This window comes from Leuciscus leuciscus, assembly GCF_965113295.1.
Source record: "Leuciscus leuciscus genome assembly, chromosome: 17".
NCBI classification, from domain to species: Eukaryota; Metazoa; Chordata; class Actinopteri; order Cypriniformes; family Leuciscidae; genus Leuciscus; species Leuciscus leuciscus.
In genome coordinates, this window is record NC_138741.1 from 5,364,084 (window position 1) to 5,384,047 (window position 19,964).

General features: G+C 36.0%; 1 protein-coding gene across 3 annotated transcripts in view; it reads left to right on the forward strand.

Moving 5' to 3' along the window:
• The first annotated feature begins 278 nt into the window (after positions 1–278).
• The window catches only part of LOC309479607 (CAP-Gly domain-containing linker protein 4), a 50,000-nt gene continuing 30,314 nt past the window's right edge, over positions 279–19,964 (forward strand). For all 3 annotated transcript variants that reach the window (XR_014199330.1, XM_082143767.1, XM_082143768.1), the window contains exons 1-7: positions 279–405; positions 7,814–7,960; positions 8,492–8,631; positions 10,332–10,425; positions 10,564–10,725; positions 10,863–10,981; positions 19,700–19,957. Coding sequence is in view for 2 of the 3 variants with exons in the window: in XM_082143767.1 (XP_081999893.1) it covers positions 7,828–7,960; positions 8,492–8,631; positions 10,332–10,425; positions 10,564–10,725; positions 10,863–10,981; positions 19,700–19,957 (906 nt within the window). In the remaining variant the exon portion in view is untranslated. The remainder of the gene's footprint in view (positions 406–7,813; positions 7,961–8,491; positions 8,632–10,331; positions 10,426–10,563; positions 10,726–10,862; positions 10,982–19,699; positions 19,958–19,964) is intronic.

The window sequence follows — 19,964 nt, forward strand, 5'->3', positions numbered from 1 at the left end:
AAATTCATATTGTGGATCTCCAATAAAAGCACAGTGCAAAAATATAAAAGTATTTCCAAAATAATAATAATTATTTTACCCTTTCATTGAGTCATCACAGTCCATAAACAAAGATCATACATCAAATAATTACAAGTAACAAAATATAAATAACATGAATGTAACAAAAAAAACAACAGACTTACAAACGTCATTAATTATAGGGATAAAAGGATATTTATTACAGATACTGAAGGCGTTTTTTTGTTTTGCCATGCGCTGAGTGACGTCGGAATTACGTCACGATGTCGGAAGTGAACCCGGACGAATCGAAGGCTCTGAAACCAGAAGATAAAATGAAAACATGAGCACGAAGCTAGCGACCCAACGAGAGAAACTGCGGTTTTCTGTGTCACTGAGGAGCAGGTATTCTCTCGCCGTGTCAGAACATCTCTGTCGACCCTGTCATGTCTGTGTTTGCTGTGTGTTTGAAGCAGTCGATGTGTGAAATGATGCATGGCCCTTCTTCAACAAGCTGTTGCAGTGTGTGCAGAACTCTACTGATGCTCTGTTTAATAAACCAACATGATAGTTTCAGGAAAATACATGCATGCAATTCCATCTTTGTGATAACAGTCTAAACTGGGCAATAATCAGGCTTTAATCTGCTTCTAATGCTCTGCTGATCCAGTGCATTCGAGCACTGTGTGTTATGTAACGAGTTATTACTTATGAAAGGTGTTGTACATTTACAAAGCTCAGTCAGAAACGTAATCTGTAATTTTGACAATAAACTATCACATCTGAGTGCTGAGCAAGATAAATACTTAATGGTGAAGTGATGGTTTGAGAAAGTGAAGATGCATAGTATCAAGGAATTACCATGGTACAAATAGTAAAACATGTTTGTACAGTACCATCATGATATATGTCCAAAAACACACAAGGAACAGATTGTGTACAAAAAAAAAAAAAAAAAAAGTACTGAGTAATTTAGTTGTTTAGTGACTTACTAAAATGGCCATATAACACTAGATATTTTCCTGCATTTATATGAATTTGATTATATGTAGTACTAGTGATGTAATGATACACCAGGTGGGCCGATTAATTGTATCTGCCTATTTTGAGATTATAATAGAGATTAGATTACATAGTTTCAAATTATTCAATTTTTTTTATTTTTTTTGTCAATTGTGAGTAAATAGTGATTAATTTTAGCAGTGATCATTAATATGCATTATACTGTATCTGCGTTCTTTTGACCATCCTCCATTATTGTTTTCTTTGGAAATAAACATCTGTAGATGTCGGCTATTTAAACACCTATATCGGCTGTAACTAACTATAACTAATGTGTGTTAAGTCGGTTGCACACGACAAGACTCAAGCTTCAATGTTTTCAGTTTCAGTTTCATATTTGTTGATCCTGGAAACAACATTTCGATCAACCAATCACATTTAATTAGTTAATAGTTTGTCAAGATTAGGCTTACAACCAGGGTTAGGTGCTTCTACATCAGTGTTATCCACCTGTCATTTCCCTCTGACTTTAGGGATTAGTTATGGGTAGGGTTAGGTTTAAGGATAGGGTTAGGACTAAATGTTTGGACAGGAATGTTGTTCCAGGATCAATAAAATATGTTGCCTCAGAAACGCATCTTAGGCAAAATCACATTGACCGTTCACTGACTCGATTAGATAATGTTATTTTTATGTTGCCTCAGAAAAACCTCCATTATTTTATGGCTGTAAACAATACAACCTAAAAAAAAGGTTGACCTTTATTATTGTGTTCCCAAAAAAGAACCAAATGGGAACCAAATACTAATGTGCCGTGCTTACTCGGGAATCATTCTGTCCTTTTTCGGATGGTTTTATTGTTGTTCAGGTTTAGTACAGTAGCCCATCTGACCTGACCAACAAAGCAACAAAGGGAAAGTTGATAGTCATAACAAGCTCTTATGTAATAATCAGGCTTATGTAATAGGTAACTTATATCCTGTCTTTGTGCAGTCATCTGTTTTTATACTTCAGTATAACCGTGTCTTGTCTTTGTTACAGAAACCTCTGATCTATTAGAAGAGCATTTACTCTCTCGAGGGCCGGGTTTTGCTGTGCACACACACCTTGAGTTGTTCGCTTATTATGATGGACATAATGCCACATATTCTTGGTCATTATTAATCATTCGTTAATCAAGGTAATAATGGCATAGTGATTCAAAGGTGGATATGAACTGTTATATCTGTAAAGATGACAGATTATGAGTACATTTAAAAAAAACCTTGTGAAATACACACCTTAAGACAGAAAAAATATCTTTTGTTTTCTATGCACATTAAAGGCATGAATTTTGATTAATCTCAAAATCGGAATTTCCAAAAATGTGCCTGAAATTTCTGTTAGATTCTTAAATGCTGTTATTTTTCACACAAATTAAATGAATGGATCTTCTCCTATTTGTCATTATTACCTTTGTACCGTGATCTGTAAATCACACATATTTGGCATTATGTAAATCAAGTGAACCTAGACTGTTTTGCATTCAGAAGGAATTTGATCTCCCTAGATGGGAATCTCAGGTCAGTCAAAGGGCTTTTTACACGACACCATTTTCAACTAAAACTGAAAATCTTCTCATGTGTTTTGGCTGCTCATTATTGTCTCTGATAATGGTGATGTCATACACATGTCAAGGGCAAGTTCTTTACAAAGTGACATCTGGCCTGGCAGCGGAATACAGTGTTTTTAGTCGGTTTCGTGGATCCGTGAGAACAGGGAGCGTTTTGACAACATTGTCGTCTGTATGCGAAGGAAAAACTTTTTTTTAGTACATCCTTGTCGTGCAAACATACCCTTGCTCACCCTCATTTCAAATCTGTATACTTTTCTTTCTTCTGTGGAACACAAAAGAAGACATTTTGAAAATCAGTGAGGTCTAAATAATTTTGGACCCCATTGACTTTCATTGTTTTAGAAATCAAAAAACAAAATTTTTTCCACAAATGAAAAGTTGAATAACATGAGGGTGAATTTTTTATTTTTGGAACTTTCAAGTTTAGCTTGTTTTTATAAGCTGAGTCAGTCATTATTCTTTTCTGTGATAATAGAAAGATTATCTCGTATTGGACCCATAACACTCCTTTAAATAAATGCAAATTTTACTTGCAAATTGAAATAGGCTATCAATGAACCAACCGGACACTTTTTCTTACACGTTTCACACACTTACATTTGTACTTTCCGTGCCACCAAATCTCATTCAAATGACTCAGTCACATGGGTCAAATGATTACGTAATTATAACTACATGTTGTAGTGTGCTGACAGTCCACTTGTGAATGCAACTTTTGAAACATTTATACCTCATTATGGATATACCTGTAACCATACATTACCGACTTACTGGTGGACCTCACTAATCAGTAATACACTTATTGAACAACTTTTCCCATCTCTACTAGTTAAGTAGAAAATCTAAAAACCTTCAAACAAAGAGTAACCCTGCCCTTTCACCAGGGTGTGTTTCATGAATAGCCTCACGGACAGTGAACAGACATGCAGAACTTGAAGGGTTTACTGCACCTCTGTTGAGGTTCGTTGTAACCCATCATTAGCAGGACAAAACTACCAAAATGTTAGATATTGAGCAAACGCAAAACAGACAGTCGGACGTCCGTGATGGTGAGTGTTGTGTGCTCATTGTTTCTTTTTCTTTTTTTAATGAATCCTAACCGGTTCTGTGTGTGTTGTTGTTGCACAATTTGAATTTGTCTTTTATATTCGCTTCAGCCTTCTCTAATCTGTTTTTCGGGCACAGAATAAGTGTTCCTTTATTACACCCAAAGCTGAGCGAGTGTGATATTTTAAGCAGCTTTGTAATTCAGTGTGCTGTGGCTCACAATGATGCTGTGGCTAATGATGTCGGTAAATTGAGATTGCGAGCTCTGGTGACTTTATTAATGACTTGGGCTGTCAGTTTTCATTTTAATGTTATTAATTACATATGCTTATTAATTGCATTCATCGCAATTAATTACTTGCATCAATATTTGATAACAACAACAAAAAAATCTAAACAAAGCTAAATGAAGATAATGTAGGACATTATATTATTGTGGATGGACAAGTAACGCCTTATTCACACTGACAGCAATTTTAGAGCATCACAGTGACATTAACGGGATAGTTCACCAAAATCAGTCTTGATCAAATGTTGAAGTCTTGAACTTGTATGACTTTTTTATTTATTTTTTCTGTGGGACACTAAAGATTAAGAATATAGTAGGGATGTAGCACTGACAAAATTGTAAAAAATAAATAAATATATTTTGCACTCCAGGTTTGATTTGCTTGTTTGTAGGGCTGCATAATTCGGCCCAAAATCATGTTGATTATTTTGTAATATAATGATGATTGGGATTTGAAGCATTTATCATCTCATATTGCTACTTCTTAGATATCTAGGCAGAGAAAGTCCAAGAAGACCACATTTCTTCTAAGAATGTGAGAAGTTTTGTGTGCGCACACATCTGAAGCGTGCGCCCAGAAAGCCGCTTCTCAGACAGCGTGCAAATGCTGAATTGAGCTCTTTCACATCTGGCGCTTGAACGGACATATTCCCACAAAAGTACTTCAAATATGCCGGTCAAGGCGAATATCCTAGTAAACATAGTCTGTTATATCTACAGTTATTGAGAAATAAAACATGTGTAATAGTATATTGGATCCGTGCAGCTCTTAAAGGGACAGCAGCCTAATAAACCTGCTGCTGTCTTTGTTTTAACAGCAAAAGTCAAAGAAAAAAGTACCATTCAGTATAACTTTTAACATTATTATTATTATTTTGTGATTATTATTAAATAAATTAAGCAAAATAAGAAATTATTGTAAACTATTGTAAAACGACATTGCATAAATAATTAATACAATTAAATAAAATTAAAATAATTAATTAATAATAATATTTAATAAACAAATATTTTACAATAAAACTCTAACATTTAAATACTAATTTAATGCCTTAATTTCTTTCATTTTAAACTTTTAACCATCAAGATTTATTTTGGTCACACAAATGTTTCAACTATTTTGTCTATATGATGAGCTAATGGAGTTTTAAACAACATTGGATCCCACTAATATTCATTGTATTAAAAAAAAAAAAGAGATCACAGATTATTGGAGCAACATTCCCAGATGTGTTCCACTAAGTATATGCAGTTATTTATTTCATACAGTGCACTGTATTTTTTTACACACTTTTCTTAGTAATGGTCATGAATCCCAGGGTGACTCTTCTCTTCATGGAGATGGAACATTACACCCGCGTGCAACATCAAGCTTGAGCTTATTTAAACTTGCATAGCAAATACACACATCAAATATCATTATATTAATAAATCATAAAAGGCATAACCTGAATGAATGCACTGAATTAAGTAGACTATGATTACATTACAAGAGGGGGATTGTAAATAAACCTCTTATGTATAAATGTTTGCATAATGCTTCTTTTTTTGTGACATGTCTGAGTGAAACGGGGAAAAAACACGTAGGGAACAAATTGATTTTACCCATGGGATGTTAATTGAGTTGTGAAAAGTGAGAATTGCATAACAGGTCTGAATGCTGCACAGCCTTGCATAATTTATATACATCAAGTAATATCACAGGATTTTTCTCTCTTTTTTTTTTAGCAGTGATGCATTAAATTGCTCATATGTGACATAAAACCCTTTTACATTATTGCATAAAATTTCTGTTCAAATAAATGCTGTTCTTTTGAACTTTCTATTCATTAAAGAATCCAAAATATTTATGTTTTCCCCAAAAAATATTAAGCAGCACAACTGTTGACAATCATAATGTTAGTTGACACCAAATTAGAATGATTTCTGAAGGATCATGTGACACTGAAGGCAATAGAGTAATCTGACAGAAATTTGCTTTTACATTTTAAAATATATTTAATTTTAAATAGAAAAAAAAAATATTTGAAATCATATCAATATTTCCAAATATCACTGATATAAATAGGATTAATCTTGATTTCACGTTGACTTTAAGCTCTTACAGTTGTAATCGAAATTATTCAGCCCCCATTGCAAATCAGGTTTATTGGCAAAATGTACAGACTTTCAGCTGTTCGCAATGAACAAATCAAACAAAAGTAATTGAAATAGCTCAACACAACAAATGTTTCAAGTGGTTTCCCCACTACAATACAACCGAAAATTCAACTTTTAGTGACTTTCACAGTCTCAACATTATTCAACCCCCTGAACAGAATCCCTCACAACAGCACACATTTGCAAAACAGATGTTGACGCAAGTATACCTGATGCAACTAATCAAGGGATTCATTAGTTGCACCAGGTGTGCTTGAGCTACAACACATTAAATATCTGAACTGGCTTGGTTTGTTAAAGGACAATTCCGGTATTTAACACTTTGAGTCTATTTTGTAGTTTGTTTTGGATGAACAAGAGTGGTGGACAAAGACATTTTGACAATGGTTCCTGTCTCGACTTTTTGACTATTTTAGATTTGCCCATGACCGCTTTAGAATGGGAGTCTATGGCCATGCACAAACATGCCCTTAAAACAACCCTTAACGTTCGTTTTCAAAACTGTTCAACTCACCGAGTGGTTAGTGGTGTTCGTTGATGATTAAAAACAAATATATCGGCGCAATGTATGATTTCAATCCGTTTATTTTTCTATAGTGGAACTATTTTTTCAGATACCTCACAACCGCGTATAAACTTCCGCTCTTCCGAAACTTCCGTTGCTCTGCTCACGCTAGCCTTCTGAGAGTCAGAGAACCGAGCGAAAAGACTACAACCAAATGTAAACAGCCCCCTTTCCGTCTCCGGTAGCGCAGTAATATCTACGAGCAATGAGTCCTCCAACAGAAACTGTATTTCGCTACGCTACTTGTTTTGGAATATCAACGAACACCACTAACCACTCGGTGAGTTGAACAGTTTTGAAAACTAACGTTAAGGGTTGTTTAAAGGGCATGTTTGTGCATGGCCATAGACTCCCATTCTAAAGCGGTCATGGGCAAATCTAAAATAGTCAAAAAGTCGAGACAGGAACCATTGTCAATTTCTTTGTCCACCACTCTTGTTAATCCAAAACAAACTTCAAAATAGACTCAAAGTGTTAAATACCGGAATTGTCCTTTAAGTGTCACGTTTGACTGCATGTAAGAAATATTGCTAAGTCAAAAGAATGCTCCAAAAAGTTAAGAAGATGTCATCGCCCTTCACAAACAAGGAACAGGATACAAAAAGATAGCGAAGGCACTAAACATTCCTAGAGACAGATTTCTGAAAAGGCAGGTTCAGAAAAACTTATATTTCTTTGCTGCAAAACTTGGTGGCAACAGGTGATGTTTCAGCTTGCACTGTAAGGCGCGTAATAAACGCATGCGGTTTCCATGTCATAACTCAAAGACGTACACCACTGCTGACCCAAAAGCACAAGAAAAGTGCTCAAAATCATATAAATAAGCCACAGGGATTCTGTTGTGTGGAACAATAAAGAAAAACTGGAACTTTTTTATTTATTTGATTTTTACTGGAACACAATATTGCTGTGTTTTTTTGTTTTTGCTGTATTTTGGATCAAATAAATACAGAAGAGACTTTTTGTTTTAAATCTAAAACTTTTGAACAGTAGTGTATATTATTACTTGGATCACTGTCAATACTGAAATCGTATATCATTGATTTATCATTGTTATCCATAGTTTATTTAGCCTATAATGTCTCCCCTATATGTGACAATTAATGTGTTTTGTTCTGAATATATTTGTGTTTAGGTGGTGAGGGGGCGATGACCAAAGAGGATGTGCTGAGGGAGTCTTCAGAGGGAGACTCGGTCCTGGGGCGGTACAGTATTATTTCCCATAACTCCGAGCGACCGGTCATCCATCAGGTGTCATCAGCGCCCATGCCTTCAGACAGCGGTGAGCATGTCTGTACACATCATCAAGTTTCAGATATCCTTTCACGTTCAGTTCAACATTTGGCTTCTGTGAGAATGTTCTCATGCAAGCTTTTAAGTAGGTCACACAAAAAAATGCTGACACTCAAGTTATTTTTCACATTAAATTCCGCCAGCGGCTGTACAGTGATGGATTATTTTAATTTTTTTGGGTCGTAAGGCCAATAAACAAACAACTTATTTAGCTATTTTCTGAAGTGTAGCTTTATTTATGGAGTACATTTTTTTTAGACCCTAAATTGCGGACACTGCTTAAGCTGCTGTAAAGCTGAGGTATTGACAAGGTCACAGAAATTCTTTTCCAATTTTCTGCCTGTCAGCACTGATACATCATTCCCTCTCTGTACTCGCTTCTCATTCACTCTCACACTTCACTCTAATTCACTTCAAACTGAGCTGTTTAAGTGAATTTGAGTGATCGGGGCTCTGGCTCAGCATGGATAAATCGAGATGAATATTGACGCCGTTCTGACTCGAGCGTTCTGTTTTGCAGAGTTCTCGTTCTTCGACCTGAATGATCCTCTGTGTCGGGAGGTTCTGCTGGATCCTCGGACCACTGTGCCCGAGCTCTTCGCTGTTCTCAGGCAGTGGGTTCCCCAAGTCCAGCGGAATATTAGTGTCATTGCCAACGAGGTCAGAATCTCAAACTCGTGGTCTTTAAAGACACTGTGAAACATATTGTAGGCCCGTCTCGATAATTATTTTAGCGACTTTTCACCTGATATACTGTATCTATGCAAGCTTGTTTCCGCCACAGAATGAAAAATAAAAAAAAGATCACATTTTATCTCACAATTCTGAATTGTTTTCTCACAATTGCGAGTTTACATCTCAGAATTGCATGATATAAAGTCGCACTTGTGTGTTATAAAGTCAGAATTGTGAGATATAAACTTGCAATTGTGAGAAATAAACTTGAAATTCTGACTTTTATTTCTCAGAATTGCATGTTTATATCTCACTTTTCTGACTTTATAACACACAATTGGGAGATTTAAAGTCATAATTGTATGATATAAAGTCGCAATTGCGAGGAAAAAAAAGTCTCTTTATAATTTTCAGAATTGCGAGATGTAAACTTGTTATTGTAAGATAAAAAGTCGCAATTATCTTTTAAAATGTTTTATTTTGTGGCAGAAACAAGCTTCCATAAATATCCCCCTGAATACCAGAAAAAAAAGTTTGTGAATTTTTTTTAAACTTTTTTTTAAAGAAACATTTCTTTTAAAGATATTTTATTAATATTTCATGCTATGTCCTCTGTACACCAGGACTACTAATAAAAAAATAAAAAAACATTAAAAGACATTAAAAACATGCACAGGCAAAAACAATATGTCACACTTAGATAAGGTCCAATTTTAATTTGTAACTAACTATTAACTATGACTTTTGCCTCAATAAACTCATAAGTCCTGCTTATTAATAGTTAGTAAGGTAGTTGTTAAGTTTAGGTATTGATTAATGGATGTAGAATATGGTCATGGAGAATAAGGCATTCATATGTGCTAAGTACTAATAAACAGCCAACATCCTAGTAATATGCATGCTAATAAGCAAGTAGTTAATAGTGAGAATTGCACCCTAAACTAAGGTGTTACCATAAATACTGTAACAAATGTATTCCTCATTGTTAGGTAATATGTTAGCAAATGAGACCTTATTGTAAAGTGTTACCACTTAAGCTAATTTTATTTCAGCTGGTTGACGAGGCAATATTTCTCATTTTCATGTATTTAAACTTGATATACTAGATTTCCAGGATCATAAAATGTGTTGCAGTGAGTTTTTGGGGCATCTAGTGGTTTAGAAGAAAATCAAATCAAATGCTCCTTTTACACCAGGGCATCTTTAGCCTAGTGTCCCCTACTCTAATAAGCATTAATTCTTTTTTTTTTTAAGCATAAACACTGTACATACTTAGACACAGAAATGTTTGTGCCCTAAAAATGCTAGGCTAGGCTAAACTAGCCTTTGGATACAACAAAAGACTATAATTGGTGTATTTATTTTTCCTGAAAATATATCAGAGGCAATGAATGTAATTACTTTTCAATGATAGATTGTTTAAGCAAACTTCTTCTTCTATCGAATAACAAGGACAGGGACATTTATTCAACTAAACGGAGTCAATTTTAATTTCAGTTTTTCTTGCAGCTGTCATAAAACAGACTCACACACTCCCCGTTGTGCGTTTAGTGTCAGGCTCTGTGAACTGCAACATTATCTTTCTAGACAGTGTGTGTGTGTGTGTGTGTGTCTGTCAGCATGAAATCTTTAGCTGGATGTCCTTGCTCTGTATCCACTGACGTGAGATTGGCTTTGTTCTGTAGATTCTGAAGAGAGGCTGTGGTGTCAATGACAGAGATGGTCTTACTGACATGACTTTGCTTCACTACTGCTGTAAGGCAGGAGCTCCTGGAATAGGTAAGCGTGTATTCATATGCTCACAACTGAAAATCAATCTCTTTGATTAACATTTCTGTGAACTCAAGGACAGATCATTATTGGAGCACTGGTGATATCTGGGAAAAGCAGTGATCTGAGAATGTCATCTGATTGCAGGTGACGCTGAGAGTGCGTCCAGTCTGGCCCGTCAGCTGTTGTCGCTGGGAGCCGAGCCGTCCTTGCGCAGCCGTTGGACCAACATGAACGCTCTCCACTACGCCGCGTATTTCGACGTCTCTCCTCTCATCCGAGTGGTTCTGCAGGCGTCACAGCCGGGAGGTGAGGAGAGATAATGGAAAAAACAGTGGGAATCAAAATCTCCATTTGAATCTCTTGGCAAGCGCATTTGCGTGTGTGTGTGTGTGTGTGTGTGTGTGTGATGATGATGTCTGTGTGTGTGGTGTGTTGGGTTTCAGAGGTGGATGCGACCTGCAGTGATTTTGACTTCGGCACTGCGCTACACATCGCCGCCTCGAACCTGTGCACCTCTGCGGTGAAGTGTCTGCTGGAGCTGGGAGCCAACCCCGCTTTTAGGGTTTGTGATTTTCGGTTACAGCGACTAACAAAGCAAACTGCGTTCTTTGTTCGTTTTTCAAGTTTCTTGTTAATAGTTAGTTTTTGTTATTGTAGTTCTCGTAGTTCTCATGCAGGAGAGTCGTGTCCAAACTGGTCTACGTCATGTCACGGTCCCCCTTAACTTTACCTGCCCTTTACTATCTACTCTCTACTTTACTGTAGCATAAATAATACAATATTTAAAGGTGATTGTATATTTTCTCATACTAATGATTGCATTTGATACCTATATATATATATGAAGAGTTCAGATGCAAAAGCCTCTAAGTGCCCTCTGAAATTTTCTTCTAGAATTATCATTTTTATAAAGCTTGTATACTTAAGTTAACTTATTTCACTTAAATGACAATTAATAGGTAATTTGCATTGCCATTTAAGTGAAATTATTTAACTTAAATATACTTGATAAAAATTATTTAGAAGAAAATTTCAAATGGCACTTAGAGGCTTTTGCATCTGAACTCTTCTATATATATATATATATATATATATATATATATATATATATATATATATATATATATATATATATATATATATATATATATATATATATATATAATAACAGTAGCATTTGTACTAGTACATGGTTTTAAAAATGTGCATCACATTTTTTTATATTAATAATACATATTTTTTATATATTATTATTAAGAAGGCCTTTAAACACATGCTTAAAAAGGTATTATGTTTCATTTAGCAAGCCTGTAACAATCTAGATCAGACCATTTACAGCTAATACAGGCAATTTACTAAGGAAATATGGTTTTCAAACTTTTAACATTTATAGCACCATCTATGGTTAATAATTTAAAATATCCATATTTTATAATAATGGTTATATTTGGTAATACATTTATTATTATTTTTATACTTGGTTTTAAATGTGCATCATCACAGTGTGGGGAAGTAGATACCATTTTTAGAATAATAATATATTCATTATATTTTGAAGAAGAAATAAATATAATATAAACTTTTATAAAATATTTGTTTTTATTCAAAAAATTGTATGTACTTCCTCACACTATGATGCACATTTTAAAACCATGAATAATAATGATAATAATAATTATTATTATTTATTAAAAGTGATAGTGTGTTTTCTGTAAACAATGACTGTATTTAATAATAACCAATACAAATGTAAGTAGTAGTAGTACATGATTTTAAAAATGTTAATACAATTTGTTATAATAACTAAAAATGGTCTCTACTTCCTTGCATTATGATGCACATTTTAAAAACATGAATAATAATAAAACATGTATTATTACTTACTTATATATATTTATTATTATTATTATTATTATTAAATATGTAGTAATTTAAAATGATTATTATTAGTATTAGTATTAGTATAAGTAGTATACATTATTTTTAAATGTGTATCAGTATAAGGAAATAGATACCACTTTTGTAATAGTATATTTTAGAAAAGCTATATATTATATTTTTGTAATATATTTCTACACAATATTACTACTACTACTAATAATTATTGTTATTATTATAACACACACACATATATATATATATATATATATATATATATATATATATATATATATATATATATATATATATATATATATATATATATACATTTATATATATATATATACATTTATATATATATACCATTTATATATATATATATATATATAATTTTTTTTTTATTTTTTTTTATTTTTTTTAAATGTGTATCTTTTAAGAGTGTGTATCATAGTCTGCATTGTCCCTTTAGACAGACAGACAGACAGACAGACAGACAGACAGCTTTATCATTTCCCTTTCAGTTTGTCCCATCAGTAAATTAGCCATGCTCATTTCTCTCCCTGAACTCATTTGAAACTCACGGAGCGTCACTGCCAGGGGTCATTCTCCTCACAAACAGCAGATGTCACTGAATTATTGATGTTATTTAAACTTTTGTAAAATGCATGCATTCCATTTCAGCAGGCCTTTTAGTAGTGTGTTAGAGAGGTTCAGAGAGGTTTGTTTGCATGTAAAGGGTTTATCAGCGCAGCTGCCAGCACATTAAACAGGAACCGGGCGAGATGCTCGACTTTCGCTGTGTTTTTCCTCTCTGTTGTGAGGCAGCCAGAGTTTCCCATCCTTCATTTTTTCCCCCCGTGTTATCTCTGCCAGTAGTGCGGCTTGTTTGTTGCCAGTCTGGGCATGTGTCCATTTATCGTCAGTCAGGAGATGTTTTTTTTTAGCTTGGTTTTTGTTCTTCACCCGGCACCCTAATAGAGATATCATCAGTGTGTGAAACAAACATCAAATCATCTGATAACGTTGTAACAACAGGCTTGGCAGACTTTCGTGTCAGTGGAGAACGCTCTGGGGTAGCTGAGGTTTAGGCATAAAAATATGCCTTGTTGCTAAGCAACAACACTGATAATAAAGAATATGTGGGGAAGGAGTTTGGGTAATGACAAACTATTGTTGCTCATTGTCTTTAAGCACACTGTCCCTCAATTACACCTGTTTTACTTTGCAATCGCTGGACAAAAACTTTTTTTTATATTGATCATTGTGACAAATTCGAATAGTGTTTGGATTTAGTTTTTTCGTCCCTTGTCTCTTATGTTATTATTTCAGCCCCCTGCTAGCAGAGTTATATTACCATCCTTCATCTGACAGACATGAAGCTGTTCATCGTTATGATGCTGAAACGGAGTAGCGGATCTTTCTGCAGGTGCTCATGTGAACCACTAGGGTGCAGTCTTATGCAGTGGAAATGAGGTTCACTATTAAGGGAGCAATGAAATGAACTGAACCTTTTTTTTTTTTTAAGGCAATGTGTCAGCTTCAGTTTCAGGAAATATATAGTTTTTTTTTTATGTGCTCTCTGATACCAGAGGAGCATAATCAAATATCACCTTTGAATAATTGTGGAAATTCCTGCATTACATAAGCAGTGATTGAGGCAATGAGCCGTTTCACACTAATTCTGTTGGAAAAAAAAAGAAAGAAAGATATTTTAAATAAAACCGGCTGTATTTTCCAGCTTGCTGTGGCCATGTCAACGCTGAGCTGAACTTCATCTTCTGAGTATCATCATTAGCACACCGCTCAGGCCTGCCCAACAGAAGATGCTTTCATTTGGTGACTTGAATCGATGACTCAGCAGAGTGTGTGTGTTTGTACATGCGCTTATGCTTTGTGTGCCTTTTCTATTTAGGCATGATTCACTGTACAGGCATATGGATTAGAAAAGTAACCCATAAAGCTCTGGTTAAATTACCATATTTTAAGGACATAGCAATCGACATTTATCCATAGGAGTTTTCCAATCTGCACCCATGCTGAGTATCATAGTTGTGCCAACAATCTCCTGTCACGGTGATGGTGATAAACCTGTATACAGCACCGTTTTGGATGTAGTTCAACATCAGCTGAGGAGGATATAACCTGAGCGCAGGTTTGAAGGGTACCACTTGTCAGGACATTCAGACCTACAGTCAGCATTTCTCTCATCACTGTTCGCCTGCACCATCCATCTCTTGGTTATTTTTACTAACAGCCACAACCTTTCAGTTTTCTTTGATTCAGCCCAAAAAAAAAAGAAAAAAAAGATCAAAGTTAAGGATTGTGTGTGTGTGTGTGTTTTTGAGAGAATCACCTGTAGAAAAGCACTCAGAACCTACTTGCTTTGTACTTCAGTTTCGACGCTAATGCACACCTTGGCAATATAATCGCCATTGGCTAGTAATTTATTTATTTTTTTAGTCTATTCGCCAGACCATCTATATATCAGTTGGAGCAAATCAGTCGGTGCGAACGAATATATATATATTTGTTCGCTCCAACTGATTTGCTGAAATCAAAACAGGGATGGTAATAGATGAGCGCCAGCCAATGAGATTGCAGTTTGCGCATTAGTTCCGCCCACTACCGGAGAAACCGACATATGTCATGCTTGTTCTTAAAAGCATAATAATTTCAAATGAACTCGGTTATTTTGACAGGAAAATACGACAAAGAATATCGTTAACATGTAGCGCGTCGATTCTGTGTGGTATGTAAGACTCTCGCTCTCTCTTTGCATGTGTGTGAGAAACAGCGCTCTCAGCGAGGCGACGGCGAGTCGTGCACCTTCACACTAGAGTTTACGGTACGTCAAATACAGCGACTCTGCACATCCATTGAGCTGCACTGAAATTGTACAGAATCTACAGATTGCATGACGGAGAGCGAAACTCTCAAGTGTTCAGCGAGTGAAACTATATCTATGCTAAACTTATACACTGCAAAAAATGCTTTTCTTAATATTTTTGTCTTGTTTCCAGTCCAAATATAAAAAAAAATCTTAAATCAAGATGCATTTACTAAAGTAGTAAAATGCCATAAGATATTATGTCTTGTTTTCTGGGGAAATAAATCCAAATTAAGTGAGTTTTTGCTTAAAACAAGCAAACATTTTTTGGGGTAAGACAAATAATCTTGTTTCTGTTTGAATTATACCCCATGGACAGATATTTTTGCTTGTTTTAAGCAAAAACTCACTTAATTTTGATTAATTCCCCCGGAAAACAAGACATCATATCTAATTTTACAGAATTAAAATTCGAATTTTTAGATATTTGGACTGGAAACCAGACAAAAATACTAAGTAAGAAAATCATTTTTTGCAATGTACTTAACTTAGCCTCTAACGCACACACTGGCGAGTGAAATCTAATAATTTATTAGCCAATGGCAAATGATAAACATTATTTAGTCATCCAGAGTGCACTCAAATATGGTAAACACAAGCTCAACCGTACATGCTTGATGCACAAGAACAAATGTCATGGTTCTTGCAGAAGCTCAAACATACACGTTTACCAAATGTGAGTGCTCTGTGTAAATTCGCTGATCAATGTTTGTATGCGGATACAAGCCTAAATTAAAGGTGCTCTAAGCGATCCCGGGAGTCGTAACTTCTTGTTGACATTCGAATTGTTGCCAAACAAAACGGAGGCTAGCTAGACCCTCCCTCCTCCTCATCCCGTCTCCTCCCTCCTCCCCTCCCTTCCGGCATAAAGGAAAGTCAAAATAGTCACTACAAAGTTAAGTTTTACTGATACTTCATTCAATGTGTAATGTCGCCAAATTAGATAAATGCTTTTATATATTGCAGAACAGAATGCAGAAAAAGAGAAACATTATCTTAATATCGTTTCGCCACCTGAGGTTATAACTATAACTATAGCTCCCATACAAGGACGCAATACTAGCAAGATAACGTTAGCTTCGCGTTTCCCAGTGAGCATAAACAACGGCGGCGGCGTAAACAAATTTAGTCAAAGTTGTCAATAGCCTATAAATGAACATTCAAATTCATAACAAACCGTGGGTGAAAACAGTCATTCACACAAATTGTCGCCCTATTGTGAATTTGCTTGATCATTTACAATAGAGATTGATCGCTAGCTGAAACATATATGTTGTATTCACCAAAGCTAACGCTGACTGCATAGTTCTAGCTAATTACATCCTTGTGTTGGTTTGGCGAACATGAACGTCAGTTTAGAAAGAAAAATGGATTTACCTGTTCTGCAAAAACAGAGCAACTATGTCGGATTGGAAGCCCTTCTGCCGGCGGAGTTCTCGCCACCTTTCAAAGGTTTTTTCCGATGTAAATTCGGGACTTCGCGCGTTCCTTATCCTTGTCCCTCTTCTTGCAATTTGTTCATCGAAACGTCGTCTCTTTGGTCGTGTGTCGGCCATAATTCAAACTTCCCTCTTCATGCTTCTCTCTCCTCCACACCCCCTTCATGTGTACGCGCACTAACCCCCCAAACCCCACCCTCCAATGCTTCTTGTCGGTGATTGGCTGGAGCACTGTTTGTTGTGTTTCGTGGTGCGGGTGAGCCCAGTTTGTTTTTGTTGCCGTTTGTGGAGCCTGTGGTGTCTACAGAGACCGCGTTTTTTTACAGTGTGTTCGGGGGACAGGCAGCTAGCGGATAGTGAGGAGATGTTTGCTGTATGTGACAAATGTTTGGGCCTAAAAAACACGTCGCATCACTTAGAGCACCTTTAAATCTGTTCATATAAAGCGATCGTGTTCTCTTCAGAAGACTTGGATCAAACCGCTTGTTTCATATGGATTGATTTTATGTTGTCTTTATGAATGTTTTGAAGCATCAGAGTTTTATGTGAATAGACTTTCAATGGAGGGACAGAACAATCTCAGACTTCAATGAAAACATCTTCATTTGTATTCCGAAGATAATTGAAAGTCTTATGGTTTTGGAATGACATGAGGGTGAATAATTGATGACAGGATTTTCATTTTTGGGTGAACTACCCCTCTAATGTGCTTTCTAGGTAGGTAGCTCCTTAGTGCCATTGTCTCACGCTCTGATAGTAAAAGACTCAGTTGATGTATGGAGCTGCATGAGGCACACCATCACCCAGCGGTGTTGTTTATCTATGATCCTATTACAAATTTAGAGCCCTATACTTTCCATTTGTCTGGAGTTGTACACTTGTATGTGTCTAAAGATGGAAAACAACTCCAACTCATCCTGCCATCTAAGAAATGTGTAGTGCATCCAGACCTTTCAGCTTTTCTTGATGATATGAGAGGCTCTTAAAATGGATGTCGCACCCCCCCCCCCCCCCCCAACAACACACCACCACCACCACCACCCACATATTAATGAGCAGGTTGAAAAGGACAAGCACATTAAGTCTAAAGCCAGCAGAGAACCAATGGGCTGAGGAAAAACAAAACAGCCACAGTTACTGCTCACTAGCCAAGCCGTGTCAAGGACGACACATTTGTTTTGGCCGTCTTCCTTGTTTGGTTCCAGCCCGATGGCTGCCACAACACATTGTTGGATAAAACAGAAGGGCAAGAGAAGTCCACTACTCTGGCTGTTGGCTGTTAAAAATGGCGTCAGGCCGTGCTTCAGCAAGCGTTGAGCGTTGACATGCTGATGAACATTTTAATCTAGTGTGTAACTTGCCCTGGTACATCCTGCATTCAGTGATTCAGTTTAACTTGCACCGGGATTACGGCAGAACTACAGGATTTTTTCCAGAAAATAACTCGGGTCAGATTGCATTTTGTTGAGAAAAATTTAAAAATGAAATGTATGAATGAAAAATGTAAGTAAACACCAAGCCTAAACTAATTTTATACTGGCATGTGGGAAATGCATTATACGAATAAACTTGAGCTCACCTAATTCGGCTCAAATCCAAATGTATGCATTTAAATGTAATTTTTAGCTGTACTAAATAATAAAAATGCCATAATGTGTTTGCAGAGATTTAGGAAACATGCTATATTCAAATACTTGCAATGCTACAGTCAATTATACTACTTTGAAATGTGCGTTCCGGGTCAGAATGTCTTTTTTTTTTTTTTTTTTTATCTGTGTGATCCCGCCCACTGCCAATTCGTCCAATAGTATTTCGACACCCCGGGTTGCCAGTTGGCGGAAAACACAGCATATTGCAGTCATGGAAGCCAGCAAACGAACTGGCATCCATCCTCGGCATTTATCTAAAAACCTTTATGACCAGAGGCATAAATAAATACTGGAGATGTGTCACAGCTTAAATACTGACTGGGTAATTTTCTTCTTGATAGGTAAGCATGTGGGAAATGTGTTATACAAATAAACTTGGGCTTACGTGCACCTCTCGTTTGGCATGAATCCAAATGTGTGCGCTTTGCACGTTTTGTGTGCTTGATGTTAATCGCATTATAGAAGTCGCTTTGGAATATAAGTCACAACTCACAACATATTTCAGATGATTAAAAAAAAAGTGACTTATTCCAGAAAGTGTGGTAACTAAAAGAAGCAATACTTCTCATTTTTAATAACCTGACAGTTCAACTGTTTACAAAATAGTGTTGCTTTTCCAAGAAGAAGCTTTTATCTTTAAAGGTAGAGGTGTGCATTGACAAAACACTACATTTCTGGCTTTTTATGTCATGTTGTGTATCCCGTGAGAAATCCGAGGTAATAATCAAACACACTTTTCTAGAAAATCCTCTCTTCCAGGTAGCATTGTGAAGTCCCATTCATTTAGCGAATTGGTTTGTTTAACTTAATTTATTCACTTAATTTGTTTAGCATCAACTGCTCCCCTAGCCCATACATAATATAATATTTATAAATGTTAAAACACTGATGTTAATATATATTTGTTTTAGTTATATATTTATTATTTTTTGTTTTATTTAGTGCTGATTATGTGTTTGAGTTTGAGGCAGCCGTCCTAATCGAGATCCTAATTAAGATCGTCATGAAAATACAATCGGTTGTATAATTAAAAAGATGTTTCTCCTTAAATAGCTTCAATCTAGTTAGACACTTAGTAGCTGTTAGTAAATTGAAATGCTTTTTTAAAAGAGTTGCTTGACTGCAGCTTAACTACTTTGTAACTGCAGCTAACAAGCTTCTCATAATGCAAAGTAGTTTTCCGAAAGACGGCTCTTGGTATTTGTGGTATAAATAAGACGGGTGACAAATTAAAGGGAAATCCATCCTGCAGATCAATACAAAGTTGTTCCGAAAGATCACCTTCATTCTTTAAGTCTATGATGCTCCTCTGGTGGCCCAACGCCTTTCTAAGACACTTTTATGTTGTTGTTTTTTTGTCACTATTTCTTTTAGGATGTTAAGCTTCTTTTTAAACCTGTGTGTTTCTTGTCTTACCTCTTTAGAATGACAAGGGCCAGTGTCCGGCTGATGTTGTTCCAGAGCCTGTAGATATGCCTCTGGAAGTGGCTGATGCCGCAGTCCAGGTTAAAGAGCTGCGCACACTGCTGTGGGACGTCCTGCCCAGACCCGACAGTCCTCTCACTCTCCTTCTCCCTCTCCTGCCTGCCAGACCCCCAGGTCTCCTCTCGGACAAAGCTCGTGCCCAGCTTTCAAGTATGGGCCTTCACCTTGGAGACAAAGTTGTCATCGCTGGTCAAAAGGTACTAC